The sequence below is a fragment of the Fistularia commersonii genome, chromosome 16 (genome assembly GCF_037954325.1).
Source record: "Fistularia commersonii isolate RoL2024-O1a breed Wild chromosome 16, RoL_Fcom_v1.0, whole genome shotgun sequence".
Taxonomy (NCBI): Eukaryota; Metazoa; Chordata; class Actinopteri; order Syngnathiformes; family Fistulariidae; genus Fistularia; species Fistularia commersonii.
The window spans coordinates 4,131,720-4,144,585 of record NC_141299.1 but is presented as its reverse complement, the minus strand read 5'-3'; the positions used below and the strand labels follow the sequence as shown (position 1 = coordinate 4,144,585).

The 12,866-nt window shown below is 41.3% G+C and overlaps 1 protein-coding gene across 3 annotated transcripts in view; it reads left to right on the top strand.

Moving 5' to 3' along the window:
- Positions 1–12,542, top strand: part of nhsa (Nance-Horan syndrome a (congenital cataracts and dental anomalies)) — a 59,491-nt gene extending 46,949 nt beyond the window's left edge. For 2 of the 3 annotated variants that reach the window (XM_086161209.1, XM_086161211.1), the window contains exons 3-9: positions 51–181; positions 877–939; positions 3,025–3,217; positions 4,400–4,531; positions 4,976–7,732; positions 9,573–9,693; positions 9,775–12,542. In XM_086161209.1, coding sequence (XP_086017335.1) covers positions 51–181; positions 877–939; positions 3,025–3,217; positions 4,400–4,531; positions 4,976–7,732; positions 9,573–9,693; positions 9,775–10,384 — 4,007 coding nt within the window. In that variant the 3' untranslated portion in view covers positions 10,385–12,542. The remainder of the gene's footprint in view (positions 1–50; positions 182–876; positions 940–3,024; positions 3,218–4,399; positions 4,532–4,975; positions 7,733–9,572; positions 9,694–9,774) is intronic. The other variant, XM_086161210.1, reaches the window with a different exon arrangement.
- Positions 12,543–12,866: the final 324 nt, after the last annotated feature.

Sequence of the window (12,866 nt, the reverse complement as noted above, 5' to 3'; positions counted from 1 at the left end):
TTCAAACCAGAAACATTTTTTCCCATTTTTTTCTGTGACTTTTATTACAGATCACCAGCAGAGACGGTCCTGCAACAGACAGCGGCGAGTTACCATCGCGATCACCACATTGCCCCCAATGCGCATGTACCCCTCCCCCCATACCCCAAGAAACAGAAAAAAAGGGACTCATCTGTTAACGGTGAGAGCACCTATCATCATTAACTTGCTCTATTTTTTCGAAGGGTAACACATTTTAAAATGTCTTTGCAGGGGGTCGTCACTTTCTTCCTCTCAACGATAGTGAAAATCAATAGTAAACTTTTGAATTATCTAATAATTATATCGGAATATATGTCAATATTTTAGTCAGATTCTTTCTTTAAGTATGCATTTAAATGCACATATTGATTATCTACGATGCTTGTTCATTGAAAATGGCATGTTTTGTTTTTCCAGATGTTGATTTCATTTTATAATGCAGCTTTACATGTCTTTACAATTGCTGTGAATTTGATGTATATTGTGATTTTTTTTTTTCAAATTTTCTTTGCTTCAAACAGCCGCAAAGACATAATAGAGGTGAAAGCACACAGATATATATGTAAAACCGGACAATATTAATAATGTGATTCATGGTCTCTTTGTAGAGTATGTATTTTACACCATTCTATGAAGTCATACTTCATTGATCAAAAGCAGGAAAAATCATGTTTTTGTTCTAAGTTCACCATTACACGCCACCTGAAATATGTTTTACATTCCAGTGTTTGCTCTTCTCAAAGGTCACGTATGTGTTGTCCCTTTTTTTTTTTTGTCTTATTCTTTTGTGTCAGATATCTCTGTGTTCATTTTTGTCATTCGTTATTATTTTTTTGTTTTTGCCCTGTAATTCAGTTTGAAACCACACGCTCCTCCTCCCCTACCGAATGTTGCCACTTCTCTCCCTGGAGCAGAAAGGTACTGGTCCCCTCCCTCTGTCCCTCCCTTCCACTGCAGTGTTCTTGTAACATCTCCTTTTGCACCGTCTTGCCTGTCTTCCTCACATTTACATGAAGGTTTCTTTTTAAATGCATGCCAACATTTGTAGGTCTTCTGCTGGAGTAGAAAAGTCCTGCTCCACCAGTTAAGGACATGTAGCGCAGTTCTGTTTGGTGCGAAAACACATAAATAAATACCAGTACAGAAAAAAACTATTTGTAACTTGAGCTGAGGGCCGGTCAAATATATGTCATCATTTGTCTGCAATATATTGAATTGTTTTTTTTTTCATATACTGGTAACACAGACGGATTATCCAAATAAACAAATATTGGTCGTAGGTCATAGATAATAGATTTTTCATCTAGATTAACAATTTTTTTTTTTTTTTGCTAATTTGCTAATTCTTCAGTCAAGTCATGGGAAAATGCCATGGCTTACAAAGCAAATGGGGACATGATGTAAAACCAGCAAGACATTATCAAAAATTGGAACATATTAGCCATCTTTTAAGTTTTACAAGTAAAAGTTAAAATCCTTGAAGTTGTTTCAGAGCGATCGTCAAAGTTTTCCTCATAGGAATGAAGAAACAGTCCATTTATTAATGTTTATTACCTGAATTGACCGCCCTATCTAATATTTCACGTCTTTTGATAAGAAAAGTACTTGTGAAACTCAATTTTTTTAAATATCACCCAGTCCTGCCGTAACTCGGGTTAGAGTCCAGACTTTGAGTTTGCAGAATGTGAGGAATGTTTGTTTGAGAAAGATGGTCAAAGCCGCCCACCAGCCAGGGTTTCTTTAATAATAGGGTTGGCTTCCCTGAGCTTGTGCCTGTGATTACCCATAATTCCTCTGTGCTACGATTTTCTTAGCTGCACCTACTCTTGAAAGAGCTAAAAGCCTCCTGTTACTCGAAAAGCTGCACTTTATTCATCAAATATATCACACTCTGATGGGCACAGTGGAGAAAAGAACTTCGTCTCCACTTCCCTGTCCTTCATCATCTCTTCCTCTGCTTCACTCACCGACCCATCAGACACCCATCAAACACCCTCCTGTACTCAAAGCACACCAGCTGTAAACACTCTCTCTTTGATTTGATCTCCTACTCCTTCAGAGAAGTTTCCAAGGAAACCAGTGTCTTTTGTGGCCGATGTTTTGTAAGGGTTTCATTGGTCTGCTGGGAACTGAGCGCACAAAGGCTAGAAAGCTGCCTTTAAATGGGGGGTGGGAGGTGGGAACCAGTTAGGCCGGAGAATAACTCCCAGTTCCACATGTGCCTTTCTGCAGGGATTTCAAGGTAAGAACTTGGTGGACTAAATTCCTTTACAGATGATCTAAAAGCCATAATATTAACATTTTGGGTGTGTGAGGAGCTTCACAAAGAATTGCTCTGGACTTGTGTTTTGTTCAGAGGGTGGGACTGTGTGGTAGCTGATGCTGAGGTTGCATTTCCTTCCAAATATTTGCGGAGACTCTTATATGATTCCGATTGGTGCCAGTGATTGTCTGAGCATGACCAAGAGTTTCCAAAGTGGCATGTTGTGAAATTTTTCTTTGTAGTTTGTCACGTCTGTCTTATACCGGTGTTGTTAACACAGATGATTTCTCTCATTTACATCTTACAGCACTTGGTCTGATATTGTTACCAATGTGGTCAAATAGCTCTTGTAGTAGCTAGTATTCAAAAACATTTTTCAAACTCATAATTCTTGATTTTACCACCTTTTTTTTTTTTTTTTTGCACGGAATTGGCTGACTAAGTGATCTGGATTGTTTGTTCCTCCTTCTATTTTCTCTCAGGCATGCACTTTTCCATTATTTCATAGATCATTTTCATTTCAACTTCATCCTGGGAAAAGGCTTATACATTTGTGTAATCATCTATATTTTCTTGGACAAAAAGCAGCTTACTATAACACTTAACTGTATGTATCAATTCAAAGATAAGCGTCTGCTTTCCACGCACACCTCATTGCAATTCCACAAGCACATTTTAGAATCTCATGTAATGTCACCTAACTTTAACAATCTAAACATGCAAATATCCATCTGTTGCAGGCCTCACCCTCTGACCCTGACACTGATGGGGTGGCTCTAGGTCACAGATCTAAGTTTCCCATTCCTAACATCCCCTCCACCCTGGACAAGCAGACTAACTGGTCTAAAGCCCTGCCATTGCCCACCCCAGAGGAAAGAATGAAAAGCAATTCCCAAGTGGTCACCTCATGTGTCATCCCAATTAATGTGACTGGTAAATTTCTACATCTCTTTTTTTTTTTCTTATCAGTTTTTGCTCTTGAACAATGTCCTTTCTTTCACTTCAAAAGTTTATTCCTCTTCTTGCGAACAAAGGGTTAGATTTGTTGACATCTACTGAATGTGAGGCTATAGCTGGTAGACATTTCACTCTGCCTAAGCAAAAATCCTCAAGACCTATCTTGTTCTTAAAAACTTTTTTCTTTGTTAACATCCCCGTCTGCAAGTTGTGGCCTCCCATAAAGCAGACAGATGAAACTGATAAAGCGCTGTATGTTGCTGTGGTTTTTTTTTTATCTGGCTGCATTAAACATTCCCCAGACCCTCAACATTAGCCTGTGTCAGTGTGGGGAAGCTAACACTCACATGATCGAGGTCACTCAGAGTTGACTCTCCCTGCATAAGAGACGGCAATGACTTGTTTGCAAAAATATTTGAAAATTGCAGAGTTAATTGAAAAACTACAACATTACAGCAGGGAGTCTTTCTTAATGTGCAAGTCATGCTTTGTGTGCATGTTAACTTTGTATGGCGAGCTTCAACACATTGCTCCTGCATTTAAATAAAGAGATGTGATGCTGTGACATGAATGTCAATTAGTTTTGTCCAAATTGTTTGAAAGGCTCCCATGTTTTTTTCCCCCCTCGCATTGACTCAGAGGGTGAGCAATAGGACAACTCCTGCTGACTGAAATACAGTTAAGAGGAGAAAAAATCCACATTGTAAGCAAAGTCCAGTGATTGCTATGGTGCTGAAAAGCCTGCGATCACATGATAGTCATAACGTATGTTGGGTAGGAAACCGGGAGGATACGCGGCTCAGCTGAAGCAGAACACTTCACTGCAAGGTTTTGTCGTTTTGTTTTAAATCCATCAAGACGCTGACTTTATGGTTTGTCTCATTGACATTTTCTGCATGTTTTGGCTTCAAGTAATATTTTTGTAGCGTACCACTTCATTAGGTTACAGTGTACAAATTCCGGTAGAAGTATATTACTATAATCTAACTCCAGCAACTGTGGCTTCATCACAAGTCACCCACTTGCAACAGATATTTTTGTCAAATATCTAATTTAGTTCAGCGTGTTGTGGGTTCTTTTCTTTTTACAAGACGGCATGAGAATCACTGCTGCCGACAGGAAAACAAAGATTCCTCACATGTCCCGTCTTTATTGCAGGGGTTGGCTTTGACAGAGATGCTAGTGTGCGCTGCTCACTCGTTCACTCGCAGTCCCTGCTTCAGAGGAGGAGGAAGTTGAGGAGACGGAGGACTGTGGCTGGTGTTCCTAGACAGGTGCAACAAGACTTAGGTATGTCCGTTATCGTAGCTTTTCCCACTTGTTTGTCTTCTGTGTGAAAGAAATTTTGATTAAATTGTTTAACTGTAGCAAAATGAGTGGATATTGACCAATACATGTTGTCATTTGAACAAAACCGAAATGACTAGAGATGGAATCTCATCCTGTCATCGTAGCGACAGGTCCGTTGTGCTTTTAATACGTGAAGACTCCATTGTACGTAGCTGAGAAGGGATTGCGGGCGTATTTTAAGCACACTATAAGGTATTTAAAGACGGACAAGAGTCGAGGGACTGAGCCAGGGATGTCGAGAAGCATTATCAACATTTTAAGGCTTTAGGTTTTTATGTGTGATTTTGACTAGGTAAACAGTGAAAGTGGTTAAATGGCACCGTTCCTCAGAGGGGTTTGCTGTATGTTCTAAATATTCTGGCTCTTTCTCTCACATTCACATAGATTCTGATGACTCTCCCAGCTCCCGAGAACGGACCGTGATCGTTCATGCCAGTTTAGATATCACTCCTTCAAGCGAGGAACTAACAGGTCATCTCAATACCAGAGACTCAGGTTGCCAGACAGAAGACTTTTTAATCTCAGGAGCGCCATCTCGCCGGAGGATCAGGGCCCAACACAGCCAGGGTACCCCATTTTGCCTTTCTCAGTCTGCAGGCAACATCTCCTCCCTGCAGGACAGCTCTGACGCCATGTTCACCGCTTCAGTGGCCCGTCTGCGATCCCGCAGTCTCCCCCGAGATGGTAGCGTTATGGAAGGCCACAACCACAGCGACGATGAGGAGGACACTGAGGATTTCCTACCTGCCCCTGTGGAGCTAATTATGAAGGATGAGGAAGAGAGTGCAGATGACCAGACCATGTCAGGGGGACAGCTGGGGAGCCTGAAGTACAAGCAGCTGGCAGAGACTCCGGAGCACAGATGGATGCAGAGGACCAGATCTCAACTGCCCAGGAAAGCTGACATGGGCAGCTGTGACATGTCATCCAGTTCAGACACGTTCAGCAGCCCCGTACACTCTGTCACAGCTGCAGGAGTACTGGGAAGCCAGATGGACCATAAAGAAGACCACCAGTCCTCAAGTGGGAACTGGAGTGGGAGCAGTTCCACTTGTCCCTCCCAGACCTCAGAAACCATTCCACCCGCAGCCTCTCCCCCGCTCACCGGCTCCTCACACTGTGACTCGGAGCTCTCCCTCAATGCCGCTACTCACCCGAGCGATGAGCCGACAGGCTTCATGCTGGACCACTACCCGGGCATCAGGAGTCAGCGAACTGGCTCCTTCTCCTCCACGGCTATGGACATATTAGAGGAAGTCGGAATCGGCACTCCCATTGAGGGGGAGTGGAGCTACCCGAATTCCGACACGCCACGCGCCCAGGATTTCAGCCCCGAGCCCATCAGAGAGGCAGAGAGCAGCTTGGGTTGCCCCAGCTTCACAAGCATGGCCACCTGTGAGAGCAGTTACTCTGACAAGCCAATATCGGAGAAGGCAGACACAGTTTCTCACTACTCCGTGGACACTGAAGGTTACTACACCTCCATGCACTTTGACTGTGGTCTGAAAGGTAGCAAAAGCTTCACCTATAACTATACGGCCTCTGGCTCAGATTGTGGCCTATTAGACTCAAGTCATCACATGAGTCTTGGGAGACGCTGCCTCTCTCTAAGGAAACCAAAGGCAAAGCCATCTCCCCCTAAAAGGAGTTCGTCCTTAAGGAAAATATGCAGTGAGGGAAACATCCCTTTAAAGAAAGAACCAAAGATAACCTGCGGTCAACAACTTCCACTATCTTCCAAGGAGAGGAACCTGCAGCTTGTTCTGTCTGGCTCTCCTGGTCATACAGAAAACTCTTCACTGGACAGAGAGCCCGACAGGGTGTGGGGGGTTGAGGGGTCAGTCGATCTCCCAGACTTGGGTGTTTTTAGCTCAACCGATGGACATTCCTTCAAAGATGAGGGGGTTGTACAGTCAGACTACGCCGATCTTTGGCTCATGAATGATTTGAAATCCAGTGACCCTTACAGATCTTTGTCAAACTCGAGCACAGCCACGGGGACAACTGTTATTGAATGCATCAAGTCACAGGAAAGCTCAGAGTCGCAGACGTCCCAGTCTGGCTCCAGGGCAACCACCCCCTCTCTTCCATCAGTGGAGGGGGACTTCAAACTAACATCCCCAGAGAAGCTAGCTGGTCTGGCTAGCCCATCTAGTGGCTACTCCAGTCAGTCAGAAACTCCCACCTCCTCGTTCCCCTCAGCTTTCTTTCCTGGGCCGCTGTCGCCATCTGGTGGCAAGAGGAAACCGAAAGTCCCAGAGAGGAAGTCCTCTCTTTCGTCCGTGTCTTGCAGGGATGGAGCCACATCAAAAAGAGACCTGGAGTTGCCGATAATTCCTCCCTCTCACCTCGACTTGAGCTCCCTTAACGGTGTAAATAACAAAGCTTCAGCTCTCAGGACTTCAATACAATTCCTTCACCACAATAATCAAGGTTCACCGAAACCTGTGACACCTTCCAACTCAGAAGGGTTTAACCCCCCTCAAATGTCCATCACACCAACAGTGCTGCATGCCGTTCAGCTCCGACCTATCTTCAAGGAGCATGAAGGAATTTGTGATAATGAAACACCTTCAAGGCTCATCTTAGATGGCCCACTTTCCAGTAGCAAACCACTTGAGCTTGCCAGTCCATACTTGTACAACTCTCAGCAAAACCACACCCCCCCAAATGAGTCCTTTGAACAATTGTTTACTACACATGAAGAGCTTCCACATGGAGATGCCCAAAGTCAGAGTGAAATGTGGAAAAGCCAGATCCGTGAGGCTAAAGCTCTGTCAGAGAACATCACCGTGGCAAAGCTAGAGTGTGATATCCCATCAAGCACTGTGACCACCGAGGCTCATGAGGCAGAGGAAGGCATTGAGCCTGGACAAACACCAGCTTGCACGGAGTCAGAGTCTTTACAACCATGTATAGAAGAAATTTTTCCAGAAACGACAAGTCTACTCACTGCTGAGCACAGTTCCGCTGAGAAAGTCAATGAAGATTATAGAGTTACTGCTGACAGTCATTTCCATATTTTGCAAGAAAGTAATGAAGATACCCAAGAATTTGTGTTATCCAAGTCAAGTGTTTCAGCAGAAAGTGCCTATCAGGATGGCAAAAAGGAGTCCAAAACTGATGAAATCTTAAGCAAAGGTAGCTAATCCCTGTTTAATCCTTTTTTTTTAATAAGTTTTTCATGATAATGTTTATGGGGGAAGAGAGGGAAATAGCTGGTTAATACGCAATAAATAATGTCTTCTGCAGCTGTTCCATTAAGTATTAGTAACAAAATGTTGTGGAAACCTGGATTATTCAATGTTCAATGCTTTGAGCTACCTTACCCACGTGTCGCTAATTTTATGCTGTTGGTAAATAAGTTAGAGAATTTAAGTCCAGGTTTGATTTGAACCATTACTTTAAAATGGACAAATTCATTCAATGTGTTTACCACTTGTGCTGCCCTCGGTTATGGGGTGATGAAGCTAATTCCGAGTGATGATGGGCAAAAAGCAGGGTACACCTTGATAGACCAGTCACAAGTTGATCCCAGGGCCACATATAGAGATAATCAACCATTCATCTCAACTCATTTATATTTTTGAACGATTTAGAGTCTTCAGTTTACCTTCTGCGTGTTTTGGAATTGTGGGAGGACACCAGAGATTGCCGGAAACACATTCAGGCACAATGAGGATATTTGAATTCCACACCAAAAGGCTTCAGTTCAAATCGAATCCTGTTGTTATGAGATGGCAGTGGTAGAAACGGTGCTAAATCAATCAATTGATTTATTTGGTAATTGACTGATTTCATTCCTATGTCTACATTATTTTGTGTTGGCCTTGGAGCTCTCTAACAGTGAGAAGTATACACTCCTCTGTTGCTCAAGGTACCAAAAAAGACAACCCAGTTGCTTATTTTGTCTTTTCCACTTCATGTTCAGTTTAGTTCTATTGTATTTCACACAGAGTAGACTTTCTCCATCTCCTATCAAAACTATGCTGATGATCTAGTAGTTATTTTTTGCCCTTTTTTTTTTTTTTAAGACCAATTGAATGTCTTTGCATTTCATCCTGCTACTGGGATTTTACTTTGGTATTTCAACAAAATTCTTTTTTTATAAAGCTATTCATGGAAGTTAGGCAAAAATTAGAATCTCTCCAATAAATCAATGAAAAGTTCAACTGATCAATCATTTTTCTCAATTTCTTATTCAAAAATATCGACCAGCTTGTTACATCTAGCATGCAGGTAGCTGGACACTAAGTTTGTCAAGATTTGTATCACAAGTTAAAAAAAAAAATCGATAAGATGGCTTCTTACCTTGACATTTTAGTAGGTTTTAGATTGAAATATTAAGTTTGCAAAATCCAGCATTATCCCTATTTCCACAAGACAGGCAATGATTATGCAGCTTTGATAGATGTTGATTCTAAGTTTACAGCTGGACTTTAATGCCATCTTGATGTCAATGTCCCAGCTAGGATAAAATATTCATGTTAGGTGTCCCAATATCTATTTTAAATTAAGTTGCAACTGAAGGGATCTCATCTAACAGCATTTTTCTAAAAAGGGTTTCCTCTAGAGTTCATGTATTCTCCATGTGCCTGAGTTGCTCTCTCTTTGGCCTTTGTGAATCTTTAGAACGTGAAGATTTATAGTTGTAAGTCTCTCTATGTGGCCTTGTGATTTACAGCATATCTCGCCCACTGACGGCTGAGATTGACCTTACCTTCACCCCACATGGCCACGCATGCAGGGTTATCGGTATAGACAATCAATGAGTGGTTGTTATCAAAGCATCATATTGATATTAGCTCCATCATCAGCCTTTTCAGAATTTTTAACTCCATAACATGGATGTGAAGAAATTTGATGCATGCTCTTCCTAAAGTACAAGGAGCCTGGCAATATTTTGAAATGGTTCTTGGCTGCCAAAGTGTCGGTGACTATTTTTGAACATTTTGTTGAGAATATTCATGTTTGTCAACAGACTCAACACCCAGTGAGAATTCATCATTGCCACTGAGTGATGAAATAAAGCCAGACGATGACGTGTTTCTGTCTCCCACAAAAACTCGGACCACCGAAGACCTGTTTGCGATGATACACAGGTGAGCAGCCCAAATGGAAAATACTTTATGGTCTCTGCCCGTTTTCCACAATTTTTTTTTAGTCCATTTCCTCTTTCTCAGGTCCAAAAGGAAAGTATTGGGAAGGAAGGACTCCACAGAGTTGGCTTTGAGGAACTGCCTTGGTGCTTCCTCGGTGAACACACCGCCCAGCAGTCCCGCAAGCCCCAACGTATCGGTGGTCTCTGCTGGGACTCCACCAGGCCTGCAGAAAGTCCCTGGGCCCATCTATAGGAACGCAAAGAAGTCCAGCACCTCCAACGAGGAGTTCAAATTGCTGCTGCTTAAAAAGGGGAGTCGCTCAGACTCAAGTTATCGCATGTCCGCTATAGAAATCCTCAAGAGCCCCATCACTCCAAAATCCTCTGGAGACTCCCTCTCAGAGCCAAACCAAGAGGAGCTTGCATCACCCCTGCAGAAGCAGAATCAGTCGGGACCAGATGTGACCTCAAGCCCTTACCCAAAAGCCAATGTCGAAGGCTTCTCTCCAAAATCTTTCTCCTCCGCTTCCTCCAGGCAGGGACGCTCCAGAATCCCCCCACCTGCCAACAGCAGCCGCTATGGTGTGCGCGGCAGACTGTACTCTGCTCCCATGCAGGCCATCTCAGAGGGAGAGACAGAGAACTCCGATGGAAGCCCCCATGATGACCGCTCCTCGCAGGGATCAGAATAGAAATCAGAGCCACCGGTCCAGTCCAGCTGGAGAAAAATCTAAAGGTATGAAAAGATGTCACAAGTTTACTGTTCAATATAAAGGAGCCACGATAAAATTCGATATGATATGTAATCAGGGCATTCATTTGGCTTCCAGAAGATACGGAAATCAATTTAGGTTTGTCGTAATACATTTTCTTTCACGCTATTGTCCTTTTAATGTGTTTGTGAGTATGCATAATTTGGTTCAAATATCTATGATTTAATTTCACTCAAGTCACGGTAGGCACATTGATGTTTGATCTTTCTACTGTCAAATTTGTTCCCAAAAGTCTTAATGATCCGACAACACATTTTATGAGTTATCTTTTTCAAATGGAAAGAAATGAATTGCATTAGCTGTATGTATTCTGTGAATACCTATGCAATTAGACAAGACTTCTGTATTTTCAAAGAGCTAATTTTGATTCCCCCGGAGTGGATATCAGGACTGTTCTGCATGAGAGACACAAAATGTGAAGCTTCATTGCATCAATTCATGTTGCTGATGATATGCCTTTATATAATCTATTCAGTCCTTTTTAAAAAATGTGTTTTTTAAACGTTATCAAAAACAGCATATAACTCCTGTGAAAAGTGCCATGCAATAACAAATAATTAGCAGCGAGACAAAACAAAGCCAAGCACTAACTTGACAATCTCGGGAGACTAGCAGGTGTTTATGCAGGAGTAGGAGTGATCATGCAGTTGGAGGTTGTGAAAGCTGTTGAAGAATAAGGAGGTCATACGTTTTTAAAGAAATCTGAAAAATTATGGTTATTTCAGGTTTGCTGACTTGGTGTGTTTGCGAATTGTTGAGAGAGGTGGACAGAATGTGTTCAGAAGGATCAAATATGCCTTATTTTACTCAGCAGGAATAAATAAGTGGCAAAACAGCTCGAACCTCTGCAAGTTCAGTGTTTCTGTGTGATATTCCAGATTTAGTGGGATGTACTAAAATAAAGAAAATAACAAAAACAAACTTGTAGTTTTAGAGACACGGCATTTGCTGCTATTTTGTACCAAATGCTCTATTAAAATACAACTCAGCAGGCTCTGGTATTGTCTGTGCCACAAGCAATCTAAAGACATATATATTTATTTTTGCAAAGTTGATACAGAATAGGTGTATGCCTAAAACCTATCAAAAGTTATACAATTAATTGCTGGTATTTTTAAAAATTATATATTTTATTCAGATTTGTTTATAAGAGACACATTTTAAAACATTATTTGAAACACTGGTTAAAGAGATGAGTGGTACAAGAACTTATGGTTGTCATTAGATGATGGCACAAACAGTCATAAGCTACAAGTTCAAATCCCACACAGGCAACAATGGAAAAAAGTACATAGTAAAAAGAAAAATGTGTTTATGGCAGTTATTTAGTCATGTTGTCCCTTTTGTAGGTGCACTGTAAATATCAGCTTGATATTGGCCTTGATAGATAACACAGATTATGTATTTTGAGACTCAAATATGATATTACTGCAGAGACATAACAGGGTACCTAGTGGATTATACCTGTGAGCCTTCATTCCAGTTTTTGTTTTCTTTTTTCTTTTTTTTTTTGCACTGATATGTAATTTTAGTGAAGTTTAATGTGTCTCTTGCTGTATCTGGAGATATTTATAGACCTTTACGTGTACAATATTCACACTCTAAGGACACTTCAAGAGTGGAAATTCTTCTGCCAAAGGCCAGAATATGCAGAATATGGACATGTTAATGGCTATCAACAGTTTTCCTCCTTGTTTACTTGACTGAAATGTTTTTGAAAACATAAAACCAATACTAAAGAAAATTTAGTGTATTCATGGTACTTGATAGTATTTTATTTTCACTTCAAACCAACCTTTACTGTAGGTAACATGTTTGATTGTTTTGTTTGTTTTTGTACAAACCTGTAAATACAATAACTTTTGGAAATGTCTCAAAGGTTGTTGAAATGTCTCCTATGTAAAGAAAGTTTACATTAATTTCAGCCCTTTGTATATTTTTTGAGCTGTGGAAAACTGTCTTGTATTTATTTTTTAGTAAACATTGTGGAAAAACCCATAGTAAATCCTATCAAAGCCTGTGCAATGGTAGCAAAACAGGCTGCTCAACATACGTGATGAAAAAGACAAATAAATGTGACTGCTTTGAAATGACTCCATTGTGGTTGTTCAGAAATGAAACACTTAGTTCCTCTGGGTTTCCAGTCATGTGACATGTAAGTGTAATCTGACAAACATAAAAGTACACTGACTTTCCTTATGTCTTCACATGAATTACACACTATGTATAGGGATTCCCTAGTTGTGAAATTGGGGGACAAAAGGTATTTCAAACACTTCGCTGCCAGGGAGAGCTGACACCAAAACCTTTTTCCTGCTAAACAAAGACGTTTTCGCTGCAAACATTACTCTTAAAGTCCCTTATCCTAGTCTCATCGCAATTCAAATATATTAATCAAAAA